The sequence below is a fragment of the Trichomycterus rosablanca genome, chromosome 1 (assembly GCF_030014385.1).
Source record: "Trichomycterus rosablanca isolate fTriRos1 chromosome 1, fTriRos1.hap1, whole genome shotgun sequence".
Taxonomy (NCBI): Eukaryota; Metazoa; Chordata; class Actinopteri; order Siluriformes; family Trichomycteridae; genus Trichomycterus; species Trichomycterus rosablanca.
The window spans coordinates 45,447,119-45,470,560 of record NC_085988.1 but is presented as its reverse complement, the minus strand read 5'-3'; the positions used below and the strand labels follow the sequence as shown (position 1 = coordinate 45,470,560).

The 23,442-nt window shown below is 40.4% G+C and overlaps 1 protein-coding gene across 3 annotated transcripts in view; it reads right to left on the bottom strand.

The window, feature by feature from the left end:
- LOC134311807 (von Willebrand factor A domain-containing protein 5A-like) overlaps positions 1-23,442 on the bottom strand; it is a 33,581-nt gene that overhangs the window by 6,678 nt on the left and 3,461 nt on the right. For 2 of the 3 annotated variants that reach the window (XM_062993486.1, XM_062993495.1), the window contains exons 2-19: positions 19,399-19,601; positions 17,923-18,145; positions 17,587-17,756; positions 17,380-17,494; positions 16,748-16,923; positions 16,552-16,640; positions 16,000-16,144; positions 15,057-15,136; positions 14,617-14,731; positions 12,320-12,469; positions 12,018-12,127; positions 11,638-11,855; positions 11,499-11,525; positions 11,381-11,413; positions 10,592-10,621; positions 10,477-10,506; positions 2,165-2,191; positions 492-512 (exon numbers count right to left, since the gene is read on the bottom strand). In XM_062993486.1, coding sequence (XP_062849556.1) covers positions 492-512; positions 2,165-2,191; positions 10,477-10,506; positions 10,592-10,621; positions 11,381-11,413; positions 11,499-11,525; positions 11,638-11,855; positions 12,018-12,127; positions 12,320-12,469; positions 14,617-14,731; positions 15,057-15,136; positions 16,000-16,144; positions 16,552-16,640; positions 16,748-16,923; positions 17,380-17,494; positions 17,587-17,756; positions 17,923-18,145; positions 19,399-19,601 — 1,962 coding nt within the window. The remainder of the gene's footprint in view (positions 1-491; positions 513-2,164; positions 2,192-10,476; positions 10,507-10,591; positions 10,622-11,380; positions 11,414-11,498; positions 11,526-11,637; positions 11,856-12,017; positions 12,128-12,319; positions 12,470-14,616; positions 14,732-15,056; positions 15,137-15,999; positions 16,145-16,551; positions 16,641-16,747; positions 16,924-17,379; positions 17,495-17,586; positions 17,757-17,922; positions 18,146-19,398; positions 19,602-23,442) is intronic. The other variant, XM_062993492.1, reaches the window with a different exon arrangement.

The following is a 23,442-nucleotide window of genomic DNA, read 5'->3' as shown; positions in this document are numbered from 1 at the left end:
GCGTGCAGCCCTTAGCGGAACCCTTTTTCACCCATGCACTCTATCTGCCAATCAGGGTCCTTACACAGCATTTGAAGACCCCACCCACATAATCCAGTCATCCAGCACTAGCAGAAACAGTGTCAGAATCAGTGTCTGCTGCAGGCACTGCCAATTATGCCTACTAGATGGCGCCCCAGTCGACCGGTGACAATGCCGAGCTTCGAACCGAGTTCAGAATTTCGGCGCTGGTGTACTAGCGGAATATCCACCTGGGAACCCAATATTATTTACTGTTGATCTACAGCTAAAGTCCACTACAAGTCCACTAACTTTTTTTGCATTTTCATACTCTCAACTTTTTTTCCAGTTTGGGGTTATAATTAATAGTGATACAACTGTTGTTGATTTCTTTTCTAACAATAAAGCTTTATAATGAACATGGGTGTTAAAAATTAAACTGTCCCAACATGTACAATACATTTTTAGAAACTTGAGAGGGTTCAACTTACCGGCCATATCAAACATCATCTCTGAAAATGACAAACAGGAAACTTCATTATATACTGGTGCTGGTCATAAAATTAGAATATCATGAAAAAGTTGATTTATTTCAGTAATTCCATTTAAAAAGTGAAACTTGTATATTATATTTATTCATTACACACATACTGATATATTTCAAATGTTTATTTCTTTTAATGTTGATGATTATAACTGACAACTAATGAAAACCCCAAATTCAGTATCTCAGAAAATGAGAATATTGTGACAAGGTACAATATTGAGACACCTGGTGCCACACTCTAATCAGCTAATTAACTCAAAACACCTGCAAAGCCCTTTAAATGGTCTCTCAGTCTAGTTCTGTAGGCTACACAATCATGGGGAAGACTGCTGACTTGACAGTTGTCCAAAAGATGACCATTAACACCTTGCACAAGGAGGGCAACACACAAAAGGTCATTGCTAAAGAGGCTGGCTGTTCACAGAGCTCTGTGTCCAAGCACATTAATAGAGAGGCAAAGTGAAGGAAAAGATGTGGTAGAAAAAAAGTGTACAATCAATAGGGATAACCGCACCCTGGAGAGGATTGTGAAACAAAACCCATTCAAAAATGTGGGGGAGATTCACAAAGAGTGGACTGCAGCTGGAGTCAGTGCTTTAAGAACCACCACGCACAGACGTACGCAAGACATGGGTTTCAGCTGTCGCATTCCTTGTGTCAAGCCACTCTTGAACAAGAGACAGCGTCAGAAGCGTCTCGCCTGGGCTAAAGACAAAAAGGACTGCTGAGTGGTCCAAAGTTATGTTCTCTGATGAAAGTAAATTTTGCATTACCTTTGGAAATCAAGGTCCCAGAGTCTGGAGGAAGAGAGGAGAGGCACAGAATCCACGTTGCTTGAGGTCCAGTGTAAAGTTTCCACAGTCAGTGATGGTTTGGAGTGCCATGTCATCTGCTGGTGTTGGTCTACTGTGTTTTCTGAGGTCCAGGGTCAACGAAGCCATCTACCAGGAAGTTTTAGAGCACTTCATGCTTCCTGCTGCTGACCAACTTTATGGAGATGCAGATTTCATTTTCCAACAGGACTTGGCACCTGCACACGGTGCCAAAGCTACCAGTACCTGGTTTAAGGACCATGGTATCCCTGTTCTTAATTGGCCAGCAAACTCGCCTGACCTTAACCCCATAGAAAATCTTTGTGGTATTGTGAAGAGGAAGATGCGATACACCAGACCCAACAATTCAGAAGAGCTGAAGGCCACTATCAGAGCAACCTGGACTCTCATAACACCTGAGCAGTGCCACAGACTGATGGACTCCATGCCACGCCGCATTGCTGCAGTAATCCAGGCAAAAGGAGCCCCAACTAAGTATTGAGTGCTGTACATGCTCATACTTTTCATGTTCATACTTTTCAGTTGGCCAACATTTCTAAAAATCCTTTTTTTGTATTGGTCTTAAGTAATATTCTAATTTTCTGAGATACTGAATTTGGGGTTTTCATTAGTTGTCAGTTATAATCATCAACATTAAAAGAAATAAACATTTGAAATATATCAGTCTGTGTGTAATGAATGAATATAATAAACAAGTTTCACTTTTTGAATGGAATTACTGAAATAAATATATATATAAAACAGATACAAAACATTTTTAGAAACCTAAGAACATTAAACTTACTGGGCTTTGGTGCACCACCACCCCTCACTGAAAATGACAAAAACAGTAAACTACATTAAGCATATGCATTCTACTTGATGCCCTACCTAATTCACAGCCATGAAAATCGCGTCACGGACTGTGTATCACACCAAGCCTCTGTGTGCTCTGGTGCTTTGATGTGCCACGCTCCATGAGCACACTCTGTGTCCTGCCACGCCCTAGTTTATGATTGGTTCCCCAGGACTAATTGGCTCCAGCTGCCCTCTACTGTATTTAAGAGGTGCACTGGAGCACAAGGTTGGGAACTGTTTTGTCCTTCAGGCCAGGTTATTTTGTCTCTCATGCCATGTTTATTTGTCTTTTCAAGCCATGTTTCCTTGTGCCATGTTCCTTGCTGCATGTTTTAAGGTATGTTGTGATTCTGTTCATGTTTAGTTAATCTAAGTTTGCCATGTTTGCTTTTGTTTAGCCATGTTTTCCTTAGTTAGCCAGTTTGTCATTATTTAGCTGTGTTTGGTTTAGTTTAGCCCTGCTTTGTTGGTCTTGTCTTTTGTTATTAATAAATATATAGTTTTTGTTTACATCTCTGCGTGTGTGTCCGCCCTCGTTGTCTCGCCTAACCCCCCGTTCGTGACATAACAGTTCCCCTCCTAAAGGACACAGCAAGATGTTTTTTGTTCATAGTTTCCCTGAATTTGGCTCAATGAGGTTTCCTCAAACCTTACCATTAAGTAGGCCAGCTCCCTATGATGGAAGCGACCCTTGGGTCGAGGGCTTCCTTCTTCAGAGCCAGCTCTACCTGCAGAACCTTCTCGACCCTCAGCCTACTGAAACACAGAAAGTGTTGTTCATGATGTCTCGGCTGAGGGGTGCTGCTCGAGAATGGGCTAGGCAGCTCTGGTCTGAGAAGGGAGTTGAGCTGAACTCAGTTAAGGTATTCGAGGGCCTCATGAGAGCAAAATTTACAGGAGGGAACCCCTATGATTTTAGTATAGGGAAGTTCGCAAAACCTCCTGATGCTACACGTAGCAAAGTGCCCACTGCAGCTTATACCCGGCATCCAGTGCCTACTGGGGATGTAAAATTTTCCCCAGTGCCCACTGCTGATGTGGTCCGGGTGCCAGTGCCCGCTACTAATGCTCGTAACCGTCCCACATCCATGTTAGGATCCAGTCAGGATCGTTTATTTAGTCCTGCTCCTTGTAATGACCCCAAAGGCTCCAGGGGTCCTTCTGTTTGTTTGCCGGCTCCAGTTCTAGGTACTCAAGTTCGGGTGAGTCCTCTGCCGGTTCCGTCTGTCTCCTTGACTCATAGTCAGTCTAAGTCTTTGTCTAGGAAAGTTTATGACTGTATCCTGCCAGTTCGGGTAGCTTCATGTTCGCCAGTGTCGAGTTCAGTTCAGGTTTAGGTCAGTCAGCCGGTCATGTCTTGTCCGTCTGTCCAAGTCCGTCCTGTCTCTAAGTCAGGTTCTATGAGTTCTAGTTTGTCTAGTCCGGTTCCGTGTTCAACTGTCTCTCTCGGCCGTGGGTGTCAGTCAGCAGGTCAGTGTTTCAGAGATGGTCTGTCTGTACTTTCGGGACATCCTGCCGCCCAGGCAGAGTCGAACAGTTCCAAGTCCTCTCCAGTTTTGTTTCCTGCTAAAGTTCCAAGCTTTATGTTCCAGTCTGCAGAGTTCAAGCCACAGTCTACTACAGACAATTCTCCTTCAGCTCTGCTGCTGCCGCCACCAGGTTCCAAGCAGCTGATTCACGAAGCCTCTTCAGGTTTCAAGCAGCTGATTCAAGACGTCCCTCCAGGGTCCAAACAGCTGACTTCTGACGCATATCCAGGTTCCAAGCAGCTGATTCAAGATGAATCTTCAGGTTCCAAGCAACTGATTCAAGATGAATCTTCAGGTTCCAAGCATCTGATTCAAGAAACCTCACCAGGTTCCAAGCAGGTGATTCAAGAAACCTCCCAGGTTCCAAGACGCTGATTCAAGATGAATCTTCAGGTTCCGAGCAGCTGATTCATGACGTCCCTCCAGAGTTCAAGCAGCTGATTCATGATGTCCCTCCAGGGTTCAAGCAGCTGATTCAGGACGTCCCTCCAGGGTTCAAGCAGCTCATTTCGGACGCCTATCCAGGGTCCTCGCAGCTGAGTGATGTTTCTCCAGTGTTTTCGCAGTTGACTTCAGACGCCTCTCCAGGGTCCTTGCAGCTGAGTGATGTTTCTCCAGTGTTTTCGCAGTTGACTTCGGACGCCTCTCCAGGGTCCTCACAGCTGTTTCAAGGAGTTTCTCAAGGATTTTCGCAGCTGACTTCGGACGCCTCTCCAGGGTCCTCGCAGCTGATTCAAGGAGTTTCTCAAGGGTCCTCGCAGCTGACTCCGGACGCCTCTTCGCCAGGGTCCTCGCAGCTGACTCCGGACGCCTCTTCGCCAGGGTCCTCGCAGCTGACTCCGGACGCCTCTTCGCAAGGCTCCACGCAGCAGACTCCCGAAGCCTCTTCGCCAGGCTCCACGCAGCTGTCTCCTGAAGCCACTTCGCCAGGCTCCACGCAGCTGACTCCCGAAGCCTCTTCGCCAGGCTCCACGCAGCTGATTCCCGAAGCCTCTTCGCCAGGCTCCACGCAGCTGACTCCCGAAGTCTCTTCGCCAGGCTCCACACAGCTGGTTTTAGTTCTCAAGTCGGCGCCCCCCGATGACGCTTCTGTTTTCATGTTGGCGCTCCCTGACGGCACTTCAGATTTCAAGTTGATGCCCCCCGATGGCGCTTCTGTTAAGTCAGCACCCCCAGAGGTTGCTTCTGAACTATTGTTGGCTGATTTTCTGTTAGGAACCTGTGTTACAGCACTTATGTCATGTCTGCCTCAAAATATATTGAAGGACTTTAAATATGCCCCGCAGGGCCCAGGACCTCCTAGTTTTTTTTGTGTGTGTGTTAGGCACTCCAGGAGGAGTGCCTTTAGGGGGGGGGTTATGTCACACCAAGCCTCTGTGTGCTCTGGTGCTTTGATGTGCCACGCCCCCCTCTCCATGAGCACACTCTGTCTCCTGCCACGCCCTAGTTTATGATTGGTTCCCCAGGACTAATTGGCTCCAGCTGCCCTCTATTTAAGAGGTGCACTGGAGCACAAGGTTGGGAACTGTTTTGTCCTTCAGGCCAGGTTATTTTGTCTCTCATGCCATGTTTATTTGTCTTTTCAAGCCATGTTTCCTTGTGCCATGTTTCCTTGTGCCATGTTCCTTGCTGCATGTTTTAAGGTATGTTGTGATTCTGTTCATGTTTAGTTAATCTAAGTTTGCCATGTTTGCTTTTGTTTAGCCATGTTTTCCTTAGTTAGCCAGTTTGTCATTATTTAGCTGTGTTTGGTTTAGTTTAGCCCTGCTTTGTTGGTCTTTTTTGTTATTAATAAATATATAGTTTTTGTTTACATCTCTGCGTGTGTGTTCGCCCTCGTTGTCTCGCCTAACCCCCCGTTCGTGACACTGTGAAATGGGTCTTCTCCCGTGTAATGTGCAATTTGCTGTGAAATTCAAACCTCAAGGTTTTAGTTTAGCAATTTAAAGTTTTTATTTGCGTAGCCTTCATTTTTCAGCAATTCAGTTTGCAATCTACAGCAAGTTAATTATTATTAAGCAGGTAATTATAAGCATCAGTATTAAATATCATTTTTATGTTGAATAATAAGTATTAGAACCTTCCGTGTACAGTAACTAACCTGACCTCACAAATTTGGATTGTGCTGCTACAAAACAAACAAAAAAAAAGAACAATTTATTTACAGTGTGCTCTGGATCATCCTGCAAACCAGCCTAAATGATTTTGCCATATCAAAGCATATCAAAATATTTTTGTGCAAGTAGGAGCTGACAAACCATTGCAATGCCCAAATAACTGCAAAGCTTAAACTTACACACCAGAAAAATGGCAACAAACCGTATTAAATAGTTTTGTGTTGTAAAACAATTTTTTTGGTGTGAAATGACCCTTTTCCCATGTAATATGTAATTTGTTGTGAAATTCAAACCTCAAGGTTTGTGTTTAGCAATTTAACGTTTTCATTTGTGTAGCCTTCATTTTGCAGCAATTCAGTTTGCAATCGGTTAGTCAAAATGAAGTCTAAAGCAGCTAAAAACACGACTCGGGTAACTAAGTTTTGAAAACTCCCAACCGATTCTGTGGTCGCAGAGTGGGGGCCTTAAAACACGGACGAGAATTTTCGTCTTTGAGGTGGAGCCTCAAATCGTGGCTGGATGTTTTAGGTTAACATTTAACCGTTAAGGTAAGCTGTGCTTTGTACTGTAGCTTCCATTTATTCTATCATTCAGTTTATGAGTGTTATTTAATAACTGCTGTGAAATGTGGCACTTTTCTCAAAAAATCTGTCAAGACTGTAAAACACTTTTTCCTGTGAATTTAAGAAGACCGTATTTATAATGAATACTGAAATATAAATGTATTTTTAAATATAATGCAAATGTAAGAAATGACCAGTGTAGAGGAGTGTAAGAACTAAATTAGAATTCATGAATTGTGTTTTTATTGGTGCACTGGTTTTAGAACTAAAAACTTTAGTAACTTGGAGGTAAAGTAACAAGAAGTAATATTAGGTTTGGTTAACATTTCATTTGTTAATAAACATTCATTCCTGCATTTCAGGTCTACAACACATTCCAAAAAAAAGTTGGACAGTAAAGCATTTACCACTTTGTAATGTTACCATTCCTTTTCACCACACTTAAAAGACGTTTTGGCACCGAGGATACCAAGTGATTTAGTGTTTCAGCTTTTATTTTGTCTCATTCTTCCTGCAAACACGTCTTAAGATGTGCAACAGTACGGGGTCGTCGTTGTCAAAATTCTCCACACATTCTCTATTGGGGACAGGTCAGGACTGCAGGCAGGCCAGTCCAGTACCCGTACCCTCTTCTTCCACAACCATGCCTTTGTAATGTGTGCAGCATGTGGTTTTGCATTGTCTTGTTGAAAAATGCATGAACGTCCCTGGAAAAGATGACGTCTTGAAGGCAGCATATGTTGCTCTAACATCTCAATGTACTTTTCTGCATTAATGCTGCCATCACAGAAGTGTAAATGACCTTTGCCAAGGGCACTGACACAACCCCATACCATGACAGACCCTGGATTTTGGACTTGTTGCTGATAACAGTCTGGATGGTCCTTTTCGTCTTTGGTCCGGAGCACACAACATCTATTTTTGTCCAAAAAAGACCTGGAATGTTGACCACAATACACGTTTCATGTGATGGTCCATCCTAGATGCCTCCGAGCCCAGAGAAGTCAGTCACTTCTGGACATGGTTAACATAAGGCTTCTTTTTTGCACAGTAAAGTTTGAAGTGGTATTTGTGCATGTAACTCCATATTGTAGTGCCTGACAAAGGTTTGCTGAAGTAATCCCTCACCCATGTGGTTATATCAGCTATTGTTGAGTGGCGGTTCTTGATGCAGTGCTGTCTGAGGGATCAAAGATCACAGGCATTCAGCTTAAGCTTGCACCCTTGGCCTTTATGCACCAAAATTCCTCCTGATTCCTTAAATGGTTTTAAATAGGCAAATACCTTCCAATCTTTCTTTGACGTACATTGTTTTTAAACATTTCAATCATTTTCTCACACATTTGTTGACAAACTGGAGATCCTCTGATCATCTTTGCTTATCAAAGACTCAGCATTACCTGGATGCTGCTTTTGTACCAAACCATGATTACAATCACCTGTTGACATCACCTGTTTGGAATAACATCATTATTTAGTTTTTCCACCTCATTACTAGCCTTAAACTGCCCCGTCCCAACTTTATTTGGAATGTGTTGCAGGCCTAAAATGAAAGAATTGAGGTATATCAAGAAATGAAATGAAGTTGAGGAGGAAAAAACATGAAGCATCTTGGGTTCAAACTGTCTGCAATCAAATACAAGTCAAAGTAAATGTAAGGAACACTGTGTTTTTATTTGCATTTTCCATGCTGTCCCAACTTTTTCTGATTTGGGGTTGTGATTTAATTACAATTTTTAAAATTTATAAATTGTTATAATTAATAGTGATACAGTTATTGTTGGTTGCTTTACTAATAATAAAGATTGATAATGAATATTATATGAAAATTACTCATGAAACTTAGGAGGATTTAATTTACTGGGCACTAGTGCACTACCATTCCTCATTACTGAAAATAAAAAAAATAAAAAATAAAAAAATAAAACAGGAAAGTACATTATTTATATGCTTTAAAATTAAGCCCCTACCTAATTCATGGGCGTAAAAATGGCTGGATGTTTTAGGTTAACATTTAACCGTTAAGGTAAGCTGTGCTTTGTACTGTAGCTTCCATTTATTCTATCATTCAGTTTATGAGTGTTATTTAATAACTGCAGTGAAATGTGGCACTTTTCTCTAAATGGAAGTAATATTACATCCCCAAATCAGTTGGGACAGTATGTATCCTCAGTGCCAAAACGTCTTTTAAGTGTGGTGAAAAGGAATGGTAACATTACAAAGTGGTAAATGCTTTACTGTCCCAACTTTTTTTGGAATGTGTTGCAGGCCTGAAATGCAGGAATGGATGTTTATTAATAAAGGAAATGAAGTTAAGCAGATAAAGCATGAAACATCTCAGGTTCATCCTGTCTGCAATCAAATAAAAATCAAAGTAAATGTAAGAAACTCTGTGTTTTTTTAACAGAAACCTTTTCTGATTTGGGGTTGTAGATTTGGTTCATTTAATTTGGTAAAATAATTCAATTACGATATTTAAAAATCATTTATTAAAATGTATTCACTCACTTTTGTTTTACTACACTAATGAGCCAAACAGTAGAACCACTATCCACCCAAATTGTGCATGGCAATGCCTATTTTGTAACATGCATGTGACAGTCTGGGGTAGGGGTGGGTATATAAAATAGATTTTTCGATTCGAATCGATCTTTATTTGAACGATCCGATATCGATTCATATAAACGCGAGATCGATCTTTTAAATACGCCCCTTTTTACGGTGCTCACGGAAATCTGTTACCCCCTTTAATTTCGCGTGACCAGCCAGTGTTTTTTCATGCAACGAGATCTGACCTGCACATCAGTTTAGCATGGCAGAAGCTCAAGTTATGACCACTACACAACTTTTTGCACTGATTTTCGCTCGGCGACGGTTCGGTGCTGGATTCGGTGCTGGATTCGGGAGGAACTCTGTGTTCGCTCTGCGATCAAAACTCGGCTCTCAATCAATGTGAGAAACAGCGAGGGGAAACACAGGGGAGAGGTTGTAAACAGGTGGTGGAGCGCAATATAGTTTCTATCAGAATACATCAGCACACACGAGTTTTACAGTATTTCTGACCTTATAGTTCTCTACAAAACAAAATATTTATTAACCTCCAACTCCCTACAGAACAAGCCATGCTGCTCGTGTTGCCAAATCCACTCAGATTCATTTATTTCATCAGTGCACAAACTTTGATCGCTCGCTACTTGTTGATGTGCTTGTTTGGACGTGGTATCATTAAACCTTTCATCACTTCTCACGTGTGTTTTCGTGACAAAACGTAGTTTTGGAGACCAGAGAAGCTCGCCTGTGATTCCCCCTGGTGATGGATGGTGTAGTGTAAAATCCCCCATCGCCGATCAGTCGTGTAGTGTGAACATTACAGCGACCAGGTGTTAATCAGTGTCGTGTAGTGTAAACTTGGCATAAGCTGTTCAACAGCCAGGTGTATGTTTACATTACATTTACAATGCTGTAGCGTGTCAGACATATAAAATAATAATAAAAAATGAATGTTACTGTTTTCTGTTTTGAATTAATTATTTATGTAAACAAAATACACAAATATTTTTAATAATGAGTGTTGTTTGTACAATTATCACATTCATTCTCTGAACATTTGTATTTAAACAAAACCTGTTAATGTAACTCAAATATGCCTAAATGTGTTAAATCGAAATTGAATCGAAAATCGAATAGAATCGAATCGGGACCTTGTGAATCGGAATCGAATCGATCCAGGAAATTAGTGGCGATACCCAGCCCTAGTCTGGGGTATGTTAAATATTGAACTGATGGTAGTTACTTGTGATACATATGTTGATTGTAAAGGCAACTGTGGGTAAAACTGAATTTTTATACTGAAGGTGAAATGAATGTTTCACAACACAGTGCATCATACTGTCTCAACTTTTTTTCTGATTTGGGGTTATAATTAATAGTGATACAGTTATTGTTGGTTGCTTTACTAATAATAAAGATTGATATTGAATGTGGATGTTGAAATTAAACTCTGCTAACAGATACAAAACATTTTAAGAAACACAGGAGGATTCAACTTACAGAGCATTGGTGCAGCCATACCACACATCTCTGAAAATGATACAAACAGGAAATTACATTATTTATATGTAACAACTGTACAACATTTTTGGAAACTTAGAAAGATTTAACTTACTGGGCATTGGTGCGCTACACGGCATCATCACTGAAAATGACAAAAACAGGAAACTACATTATTTATATGTTTTAAAATAAATGCCCTACCTAATTTTACTACCTAATTCAAGTGCATAAAAATCATTTAAAAATTTCATGAATTGTGATATGAGGCTTTTCCCATGTAATATGCAATTTGCTGTGAAATTCTAACTCTAAGGTTTGTGTTTAGCGATTTAACATTTGTCATTTGTGTTGCGTTCAAGTGCCTCAAGTTTACTGGTTAATTTGCATTATAAGGCAGTTCAGCAATCCTACAGCAATTTAGTTAGCAATCGCTTAGTCAAAATTTCCAAGAGGTCGAAGTCTAAAGCAGCTAAAAACACGACTCAGATAACTAAGTTTGGAAAACTCCCAACCAGTTGACACAGAGGGGGTGTGTCAAAACAAGGACGAGATTTTTCGTCTCGCACCATGGCTGGATGTTTTAGGTAGGCTGTGCCGTGTATTGTAGCTTCCATTTATTCTATCATTCAGTTTATGAGTGTTACTTAATAACTGCTGTGAAATGTGGCACCTTTTTGTAAAATTTGGAAAAACTGTGATTTTTGAAAAACGAGGTCTGTAAAATTAAGCACATTTTCCCGTGAATTTAGGAGGACCCTATTTATAATGCACACTCAAATATGAATGTATTATTGTTGGTTGCTTTACTAAAAATAAAGATTGATAATGAACGTGGATGTTGAAATTAAACTCTACCATCAAATACAAAACATTTTTAGAAACTTAGGAGGATTCAACTTACTCGGCATTGCTGCACCCCTACAACGCATCATCTCTGAAAATGACAAAAGCAGGAAATTACGTTATTTCTATGCAACAAATACACAACATTTTTAGAAACCTAGGAAGATTTAACTTACTGGGCATTGGCACACTACCAAACCTCACTGAAAATGACAAAACAGGTAACTACACTTTGTATGTGCTTTATTACGTAATAATGATAACTCAAATATAAATGTATTATTGAGTAGTAAAGCTAGTCAATATAATACTAACTTGCTGTAGGCACTCTTCTTGTCAGCATTGGTCCTTTTACAGCCTGTCCACTCCCCTTATTGACAGCAATGAATGCAGTGTGTGAGCTGATTACTCCAGACTGGATGCTTAGATCCACCACTTGGGCTTTGAGAGCATCTTTATCAGCTCCTTCATCCTGTTCCTTCCTTTCTAGAGAGCGAATCAGAGAGCGAGCCCCCAGCCTGTGGATAGTCAGTCTGTACAAGCACATACATGCATAAAGTTGAATGAGGTTATTTATGATATTTTTGATTAGCACTCTGGATTAGCGCACTTTGTATTCATATCGATGTACTGAGGTTTCTATATTTCTGTGAAAACATTGAACATCACAGTAAATACATGTTATTGTATGTTACCCGCTATTCTCAGTAGGATTTAGTGAGAACTCGAGAGTGTTAGTGACTTCTTCAGCTCCTAAGCGGTACTGCACTGATATTTTTCCTTTTGCGTCTGGCTTCTGACATTCCTACAGAATTACAGAGGTCATCAGTAATAAGTAGATCCAGTCAGTTCTACCTAAACTGTATATTATAATTTAACATAAAAAACTGTGTAATGTACTAATACATTTAAAATAATAAACAACTGTAAATCAAAACAGATTCCTAACATTTTATTATTTCATTTATTTTATAAGGTTTTAAAATAAATATCTTACCTCTCCTTTTAATTGGGCATAAATCAGTGCCCTTTGACCATTGAAGATTGTTTTAATAGGAGGGCTAAGACGGGTTGTGGACACACCCGACCACACCTCCCTTACATCAACCACAGCAGGTTGTAAAGCATAGCGGAGAGACTGCATCACCTAAGAAGCAAAATCAAGTACAAACATACTAAGTGTAAAAGGTGAAGAAGGTATTTTATTAATGAAAATGCAATACACAGAAAGTAATCAGGACAGACCATAATGTAAAAATATTGTCATGAATTAAGCCTCTCTTTGCTTCCAGAGCTCATGTTTCATGTATGTGCCACGCCCCGGTCTCCGGGAGCACATGGGTTGGTTGGTCTTGTTTGTAGTTGCAAGTCGACACTACTCTGTTATTATTGGACAGTGAACTAATGATCCACAGCTGAACCTCATTGCACTTTGAATACTCAAGGTATTTAAGTACTGGCTGTGGATCATTCAGCAGAGGCTATTTTGATTGTTACTCTGTTCTAGATTTTGATGGTACTTTGCTTGGTCATTGTTTAAAATCTTGAGAACCATGTTTCCTAGTTCTTGTATATTATTAGGAATCTTGGTTAGTTAATCTTTCAGTCTCTTTTCAAGTTCATTTGTCTTGTGTGGAGAATCATGTCTTGTTTCATGTCATAGCCTAGTTCATGTGTAGCAGTAGCATTTGTGTTGGCTTGCAGGATGTAGCTTAGCTTTGGACAAATTTCACTAGATGGCACACACCAAACACTACCGACCGTTGCTAAAGCCGAGTCTATCTGGTCTACACTATTCATTCGTCACACGTTTGCCATCGCTCTGAGCACTACTACCCCTCTGGAGTCACCTATCACGCCAGCGTGATCTAGCCACTTGGCTGGTTTAAAACATCACACATAAACCATTAACTTATGTCGAAGGTGCTGCTTTAAACACTGAATTGGTTTTGTTTAGACAGTGATACACCAAGTAGAAACAACGATAGAAATAATAAAAAAAATCATTAATTAAAAAAATCACATTCACGCATGTAATGGAATGAGTCTGGCGTTTCATTTATTTTCAAAAATCCATCCTGTAATCATGAAAATAAAGGTTTGAGTGTCGCCTCAAACTTCGATACACTGTCAGAAAAGGGTGACCAACAACACTGTTCCCACTGAAACTAGGTAGGTAGGTAGGTGGGCAATCTTTACTTCTTAGATTTCACATGACTTTCACATGTAATTTATATTAGTTCCAAACCCCCACCTTCGCACCCACCCGGCCCGTCTGTCAATTTTTAAAACCTAGTGTGGCCCAGTTTGCCCACCCCTGGCTTAGGGTTTAGGATAGTTTAGGATCATGTTTCGTGTGTGTTTAAATTAGCAGTAACAGTTTTTAGCTTAGCATAGTTCAGGTCTTTGTGTGTCTTGTCCAGTGTTATGAATACATGTTATGTAACATCGCTGTGTGTGTGTGTGTGTGTGTGTGTGTGTGTGTGTGTGTGTGTGTGTCCGCCCTTGTCGCCTGTCTTGAGCCCTTTGTTACAAATATGCTGGGAAAATATTTTCCTTTGCAGAGCCTTTCTGGTTTTCTGGTTTTGCTCTTTGCACTTAGTGAAGCCAAAAGTAAAAGATTAAAATATTTTATGTTTCTTCTAAGCACTGTTGATTTTATTTATTTAGTCACCTAGTAACTGTTTTATACCAGGGATATACTGTTTTATATCAGGGATGCGGTGGGTCAATAACCACTAAAAACCTTTCATGCTTTAACCAAACCAGATGACTATCCACCAGGGGCCATCACTTATTTTACAATAAATCCCTTTAATGTTCCATTGTTAGTTTTTGCTAAATAAAATTTAGCAAGTGTGTTCAACTATCTGTGCTTTGTGAATTTATTAAACTTTACTTTTTATTACGGAGAATGATGTTTGTAGTTTTTAAGTAAAGACAGCTGTCCATAATGTATTTGCTGAGATTTAAATGACAAAGTATGAAGTATCATTAAGCTAAGTTAAATACAGTAGATAAAGTTTGGGCTGCTTGGTTGAGGAGCTTTAATACAGTGTATGTATAGACCTTACTGTATGTAATTAAAGTATCCAAAACTTATGAGCAGTAATAAATGCTTTAAGTTGCTGCAGATTAGTCTCGGCTTTCTAAATATTTTGTTGTAGGTAACCAGTGTCACTAAACATTCATGTTCTACAATCTCCTGATGTTTGAAATAATTTCTTAGTTTTTAAAGTCCTGTGGTTCAGAAATTGTTCTATTGTTGTAGCACAAAAAAAGTAAACCCCTTACTTTGGCCTGCATGCGATCAGTGCCAGTGATGAATTGGGCGTAGCCGGAGGCATTCTCAGCCAATCCAGTGATGAGTGCTGTACTTGCACCTTCACCAATCCCGAAGGAGAAGCACCTGCTCAAACAAAGGGTATGAACTATTAATGTCACATATATATAATGGTGGTGCCTGTTAAAAAAAAACAAAAAACATTCGCCTGGTTAAAAGAGATAATATATTTTTTGGGTGGTTAGATCACAAATGTTATGGACAGTAGTAGCCTAGTGGGTGGAGCTTTAGGCTATCAGTCAGAAGATTCGATTTATGCAGCCACTCTTGGGCTCTTGAGCAAATGTAAATATATTTTCAATCTACCTTATAATTAAATTTCATATCTGACTTTTAACGGTGGTCTTATTTCCAAAGAAAACAAATATAATAAGTATGAATAAGTACATACCTGTGCAAATCAGAATTTTTCCTTACAAGGTTAAGAACATCTTTGGTGTTTCCTACTTCTCCATCAGTAAAAATAAATAGCTGGACAAAGAAAAGAAAAAATAGAGGATAATCAGAATAAATAACCACATAAAGGCACATTTTTGAAGCCTTAAGTATATTCAAAACTTATTAATGCCAAAGTACGTGAAGACTATGTCATCTGGAACATTTCAAATGATGATGAAATGAATGTTTTACAACACAGTTCATCAAACTCTTCAGTGTATGGGGTGGCATAATTACAGGCCAGTCAAAGTGACCGTGCTAACTCCTGTCCACCATCAGAAGCACCTAGAATGGGCAAGCAGGCACAGGAATAGGACAATAAATATGTTGACTGAGTGGACGCATCCTGTGCTTCCAGGATGCACTGTAGGACAATCCACCTCACAACATATACAAGTTGAAGGACCTGCTGTTAATGTCCTGGTACAAGATTCCACTGAATCCCTTCAGCTGACTTGTGGAGACCATCACTAGGTGGGACAGCATATTAGACAGGTGATCTTGATGTTTTGACTCATCAGTGTATCAATGTGTGTATGTAACAAAACTGTCCTTCTAGGTTCCTCTACTTTACCATTCAGGACTATATATAATACCATGCTTGTCTACAGTATTCAAGTTTTTTTTATTATTTAATATACCTTTAATAGCTTTTAAAGAAGGCTCACCATCTCACCACAAATTATTCATAATGTGTTTGACAGCATTCAAAAATAATTAAATCTGATCTATGTACAAATATTATTATTAATATATTGATCTGGGTTATTTTATCTATGATTGTTTTGCTGTGATCCTGGGGGTATATATTTCATCCCACTGTATATATGGACTACTAAAAAATATATAAAATATACAGACCAAAACTTTCAGCACTGCATGATTCATGATGTTACCTGTCTGGGGTGGTCAGCGATGCATGGCTGATTATAAATTTGTTGCAGAGGCTGCAGAATTTCTGTGCCACCCATGTTTGCTTCTATTTTCTTAACCCTCTCTAGAGCCTGATCCATAGTCTGCTGATTGTACTCCACACTCTTCCTGAAGTGAGTCAAACACAAACCAAATACAAAAAGTTCAGAGCGGTGGTTTAAATGTGTCTTTGTTTAAATGAGACATTTTCTTCACCAAACCGGTCATGCAGGTACCCCATTTGTTTGCCTCTTACGAATAGCTAGGTGGTGGTGAGGACCTGTTGTACCCCACAGGGGTGCAAAATATATTTGGAAAACATTATTTACACTGCTCAAAAAAAATAGGTGAACACTTCATTGAAATCACACATCGGATTTTTATGAACTAAGAGATTCAAGTTTAAAATTTTAAATTAAGTACCCAAATTCATACCAAAAATCAAAACAAACCATTAAAATCATAGGCTTATCCAATTTTCTTGAATTTCATCACTGTGAAAACTGTGATGTGAAAACTGCTACAGGTGTACTCACGGGAAAAAGGATTCATAGTGAGACCCAAAGCCATAGATGTTAAAGTAGCAGCTCATGGGAAGACTCTTCAGGAGCAGAAGCAGTGTGTCCTAATGTTTAAATGAATCAAATATTAAATGAGAAATGCAGTTTAATGTAAACGCGATTAGATTTTTTATGTGATTTTTTACGTAACACAAATGAAAATAATTCTTACCCTAGCAGATACAATGCGAGACCGTGCATCTGGTCCATTATGCATATTGCAAGCCATACTGCCAGACTGGTCCATTACAAAGACAAACTCACCACAAGATGCCAAGGATGACATCACTGACTTTGGAAACTCTGGGTAAAAACTAAGCATGGCCACTGGGTCTCCCATCAGAGTCCCTAAACAAGAGCATACCCAAGAAATTAGAATAAAAAATGGTACCTAATTACACCTTTATGTTGATTTTGCATGTCAATTGCAAGCCAGGCCTTCTGTCCAACATCTGTGGTTGACTTCATGCATGAACCTTTTACTAAATGAGCACAAAAATATTATGCAAATCCTTCTTAAAGAAGAGGAGGCTGTTAAACCAAAGGGGTATTGGAGGAGGGGGCTCCACATTATTTCACATGGTTTTAAAAAGGAATCATGGTCAAATACAATGCCTATATACTTTTACTTACTTGTGCTTAGAATATCTATCATAATATGATATCATTTTATAACTTACTTTACTAAATTTACTAAACCCTGCTGGTCTTATTGAACTCATATATTTTTGTGTCAGACCTGGATTAATAACTACAAAGTATACATATGATGCTCCATTTATTTAGAGATGAATCAAGTTTTACCTGGCTTTGCTGTTGGAGCTCCAGCTTCCCCTATAGCAGTGAGCTGATGAGGATTCTGGTAATGCAAAAACAGCTCAACATCTCTGTCAAACTTATGACCTGCACTCAGGGTCACCTAAACAAACACACACAACACAAACAAGTAGGAATTTAAGGTGAGCTGTATTCATGGTGTTATATTTAGAATGCTAGATTATTATTACACACCTTTGCTTTGGTGTGGTCTGTGTTGAGGAACTCCAGTGGCTCAAGAGAACATTTGGACTCTATTTTAGTGATGGGGTTTGGAGAGTTCACATGAACAGTAAATGAGAGAGAGTAGGGAACACCACCAGATGGAGTTGATGTTATTTCTGACACAATACCACCACCTGTACCTTGAAAGAAGAAGTAAATGATTAATTTGCCTCAAACTTAATTCAGCAAGAAAGAGCTGATAATTATTCCGGGAGATCAGTCTCCAACCCAAGACCTACTCATCTCTCCTAATAACTCTCAGATCAGTTTATAATTGGAATGTGATTGTGTATCTGTGTGTAGTACCAGCTGGTGTGTATCGTGGGTTAAGCACTGCAGGCAGGCAGAAACGCAGTGAATTATCAGCCTGTACTGACAGCTCGATGACGTAGATGAAGTTGACGGCAGCCTTTTGTCCTGGAGGCAGAGATCCCACACTCAGCCTGAACACATCTCCACTCTCGTCACTCTCCTCCAGCAGAAAGGCCTGCTGACCTGAACTGACAGCATCGTCATACTCCTCCCGTGCCTGAAACACAGCCAAACGCACACATTAACCTTAGATTTCAATCAAATTCATTGAATTGTTCTAAATCAACCATACTGAACGCTGTCCACTTAAACTTGACATTCAGCTCTTATTGTTGTGGTTTACATACAGGTTGGCATTAACGATGTGCTAAAAAAGTGCATCAGACTCGTACTATGCATCAGAGTTACCAGAGGTAACAGTTAATGTGATCTTAAAACACGTCATATAATTCTTACAAGTAAACTGGCTGACTAGTCAGAGTCATTTTAGTTTTAATGTATTTGTAATTTTTGCATTGCTGCAAAGTGTTACATACAGGAGTGGCAGCATCATGTTGTGGTGGCAGCATCATGGTCTGTGACGCCCAACCTGCCGGTAGCAGGGCTGAGATTCAAAGAATTTATTTATTTTTTTAAAATAATTTTTACCCCTTTTTCTCCCCTTTTAGCGCATCCAATTGTTCAATTAGCATCGTGCTTCCTCTCTGTCTATGCCGAACCCTGCCCTGATTGAAGCTAACCCGTATCCCCTCCGAAACACGAGCAGCAGCCAGATGCATCTTTGCCACCCACACATTGACGAGTTTGGCGCCACCTAGCGTTGCATGCAGAGAGACACACCCTAAGGGCACCCTCTCCCATCTCTGAGTAAGCGCCTCCAATCAGCCGGCAGAGAACGCAATCGCATTCTGACAGAGAGACCCACATCCGGTTCTTTGTCCCACCCCCCACATGAGCAACCGGCCAATCGTTGCTCATATAGCCACTCAGCTTCGAACCGGTAAAGCAAGGCTGGATTCGATACGACGCTTCTCAGAATCCAGCCCTGGTTGCAGCGCGTTTCTTTTTACCGCTGCGCCACCTGAGCGGCAGATTCAAAGATTTTAAGAGTTCGAGATGTCAGCTCTTGTGGGCTAGCATGTTTTACCACTCTGCTGAGTGCCCAGTATGAACATTTTGACATAGAATTTTCTGTCATATTTTTCAAGTTTTTTGGACAAAAAATTGGGTTTCAATCAACCAACTACAAAAAAAAATGTTGACTAAATCATTGTAATCTCAGTGCTGACCCTTGTGTATGTAAACTTTAAGTGTATATTTGGCAGAGTAGCTTTGATCAGAGAAGATAAAACGTTATCTTAGCCCTTACTCAATAGACAAATAGCCCTTAATCAACAGACAAAATGACTGAATATAGTAAGAACAAAGTCAATGCAGCTAGCCTTATGTAAACTTCTCTGTATCACCTACCTGCTGTTTCTCCTGAACTTTGGCCACTATCTCTTTGTCTGCAATCTTGGCACTGAAGTGGCAAAGAGCAGCATCAGAAGGCATGGGGAAGACAAAAATGGCCTCCAGTGGATTTTTTTCCTCATTTACATACTGCAGGGTGGAGGTTACTGTCGCTACATGTCCCTGAACCTGCAGATCCACCTCAATGCTCTTCAGTGGAACTAAACAAAAAACACACAGAAGCATCCATAAATTATAGTGCCATTACAATTACATCAAATATGTAACAGTCATGTAAAAAGTAAAAGCTATACACACACTATATGGACAAAATTATTGTGACACACTTCTTAATCATTACATTTCAGTCCCTTTTTCACAGGTGTATAAAATCAAGCATCTACCCATGTTTTCTGCCTTTACAAACATTATTGGTCATTCTAATGAACTCACTGAACTTCTTGTACCATAATAAGATGTCTTTATTATATCAAGTCAGTTGATGAAATTTCTTCCTTCCTAGATATTCCACAATCAGCTCTGAGTGGTATTATTGAAAAGTGCCCCAAGTACAACTTAGTACAACCTTTACTCTTCTATATGTGTGTGTGTGTGTGTGTGTGTGTGTGTGTGTATACATACAGTGTATCACAAAAGTGAGTACACCCCTCACATTTCTGCAAATATTTTATTATATCTTTTCATGGGACGACACTATAGACATGAAACTTGGATATAAGTTAGAGTAGTCAGTGTACAGCTTGTATAGCAGTGTAGATTTACTGTCTTCTGAAAATAACTCAACACACAGCCATTAATGTCTAAATGGCTGGCAACATAAGTGAGTACACCCCACAGTGAACATGTCCAAATTGTGCCCAAAGTGTCAATATTTTGTGTGACCACCATTATTATCCAGCACTGCCTTAACCCTCCTGGGCATGGAATTCACCAGAGCTGCACAGGTTGCTACTGGAATCCTCTTCCACTCCTCCATGATGACATCACGGAGCTGGTGGATGTTAGACACCTTGAACTCCTCCACCTTCCACTTGAGGATGCCCCACAGTGCTCAATTGGGTTTAGTCCATCACCTTTACCTTCAGCTTCCTCAGCAAGGCAGTTGTCATCTTGGAGGTTGTGTTTGGGGTCGTTATCCTGTTGGAAAACTGCCATGAGGCCCAGTTTTCGAAGGCCCAGTTATCATGCTCTGTTTCAGAATGTCACAGTACATGTTGGAATTCATGTTTCCCTCAATGAACTGCAGCTCCCCAGTGCCAGCAACACTCATGCAGCCCAAGACCATGATGCTACCACCACCATGCTTGACTGTAGGCAAGATACAGTTGTCTTGGTACTTCTCACCAGGGCGCCGCCACACATGCTGGACACCATCTGAGCCAAACAAGTTTATCTTGGTCTCGTCAGACCACAGGGCATTCCAGTAATCCATGTTCTTGGACTGCTTGTCTTCAGCAAACTGTTTGCGGGCTTTCTTGTGCGTCAGCTTCCTTCTGGGATGACGACCATGCAGACCGAGTTGATGCAGTGTGCGGCGTATGGTCTGAGCACTGACAGGCTGACCTCCCACGTCTTCAACCTCTGCAGCAATGCTGGCAGCACTCATGTGTCTATTTTTTAAAGCCAACCTCTGGATATGACGCCGAACACGTGGACTCAACTTCTTTGGTCGACCCTGGCGAAGCCTGTTCCGAGTGGAACCTGTCCTGGAAAACCGCTGTATGACCTTGGCCACCATGCTGTAGCTCAGTTTCAGGGTGTTAGCAATCTTCTTATAGCCCAGGCCATCTTTGTGGAGAGCAACAATTCTATTTCTCACATCCTCAGAGAGTTCTTTGCCATGAGGTGCCATGTTGAATATCCAGTGGCCAGTATGAGAGAATTGTACCCAAAACACCAAATTTAAAAGCCCTGCTCCCCATTTACACCTGGGACCTTGACACATGACACCAGGGAGGGACAACGACACATTTTGGCACAATTTGGACATGTTCACTGTGGGGTGTACTCACTTATGTTGCCAGCTATTTAGACATTAATGGCTGTGTGTTGAGTTATTTTCAGAAGACAGTAAATCTACACTGCTATACAAGCTGTACACTGACTACTCTAAGTTATATCCAAGTTTCATGTCTATAGTGTTGTCCCATGAAAAGATATAATGAAATATTTGCAGAAATGTGAGGGGTGTACTCACTTTTGTGATACACTGTACATACAGTGGGGGAAATAAGTATTTGATCCCCTGCTAATTTTGTAAGTTTACCCCCTTACAAAGACTTGAACAGTCTATCATTTTTATGGAAGGTTTATTTTAACAGAGAGAGACAGAATATCAACAAAAAATCCAGAAAAAAAACATTAAATAAAAGTTATAAATTAATTTGTATTTAATTAAGGGAAATAAGTATTTGATCCCCTACCAACCAGCAAGAATTCTGACCCCCACAGACCGGTTATGTGCCCATGAGGCACACAAATTAGTCCTGTCCCTGTATAAAAGACTCCTGTCACAGAATCAGTTTCTTCCATTCAAATCTCTCGACCACCATGGGCAAGACCAAAGAGCTATCAAAGGATGTCAGGGACAAGATTGTAGACCTGCACAAGGCTGGAATGGGCTACAAGACCATCAGCAAGAAGCTTGGTGAGAAAGAGACCACTGTTGGTGCGATCATTCGAAAATGGAAGAAATACAAGATCACAGTCAATCGCCCTCACTCTGGAGCTCCATGCAAGATCTCACCTGGTGGGGTAAGAATGATTCTGAGAAAGGTGAGGTCAGCCCAGAATTACACGGGAGGAGCTTGTCAATGATCTCAAGGGAGCTGGGAGCACAGTCACCAAGTAAACCATTAGTAACACACTTCGCCGTAATGGATTGAGATCCTGCAGTGCCCGCAAAGTCCCTTTGCTCAAGAAGGCTCATGTACAGGCCCGTCTGAAGTTTGCCAATGAACACCTGAATGATTCAGAGAAAGCTTGGGAGAATGTGATATGGTCAGATGAGACCAAAATTGAGCTCTTTGGCATCAACTCCACTCGCCGTGTTTTGAGGCAAAGAAATGCCCAGTGGGGGTGGTGTTCTTGGGGTCATATCCAGCATTTCTCTGCTCCCAGCTCCCTTGAGATCATTGACAAGCTCCTCCCGTGTAATTCTGGACTGACCTCACCTTTCTCAGAATCATTCTTACCCCACCAGGTGAGATCTTGCATGGAGCTCCAGAGTGAGGGCGATTGACTGTGATCTTGTATTTCTTCCATTTTCGAATGATCGCACCAACAGTGGTCTCTTTCTCACCAAGCTTCTTGCTGATGGTCTTGTAGCCCATTCCAGCCTTGTGCAGGTCTACAATCTTGTCCCTGACATCCTTTGATAGCTCTTTGGTCTTGCCCATGGTGGTCGAGAGATTTGAATGGAAGAAACTGATTCTGTGACAGGAGTCTTTTATACAGGGACAGGACTAATTTGTGTGCCTCATGGGCACATAACCGGTCTGTGGGGGTCAGAATTCTTGCTGGTTGGTAGGGGATCAAATACTTATTTCCCTTAATTAAATACAAATTAATTTATAACTTTTATTTAATGTTTTTTTTTCTGGATTTTTTGTTGATATTCTGTCTCTCTCTGTTAAAATAAACCTTCCATAAAAATTATAGACTGTTCAAGTCTTTGTAAGGGGGTAAACTTACAAAATCAGCAGGGGATCAAATACTTATTTCCCCCACTGTATATATATATATATATATATATATGTGTGTGTGTGTGTGTGTGTGTGTGTGTACATATACTGTATATGTGGACAAAAGGAGGAGTGTACTGAGACGATGGAAATGGTATGTTAAAAGGCATTTGAATAAAGAAAATGAGAGAGATGGTAGTATGACAAAGAGATGGGAGTGACTAGTATGACAAAAAGCCAGTGAACTACCCTCAGTGAGAAGTGAGGGTAGCTATAAAAACAATAAAATGTGGAAAGGCAGGTGGCCCAGATGACATACCAGTGAAGGCATTGACATTTTGAGAAAAGATGACAGTTG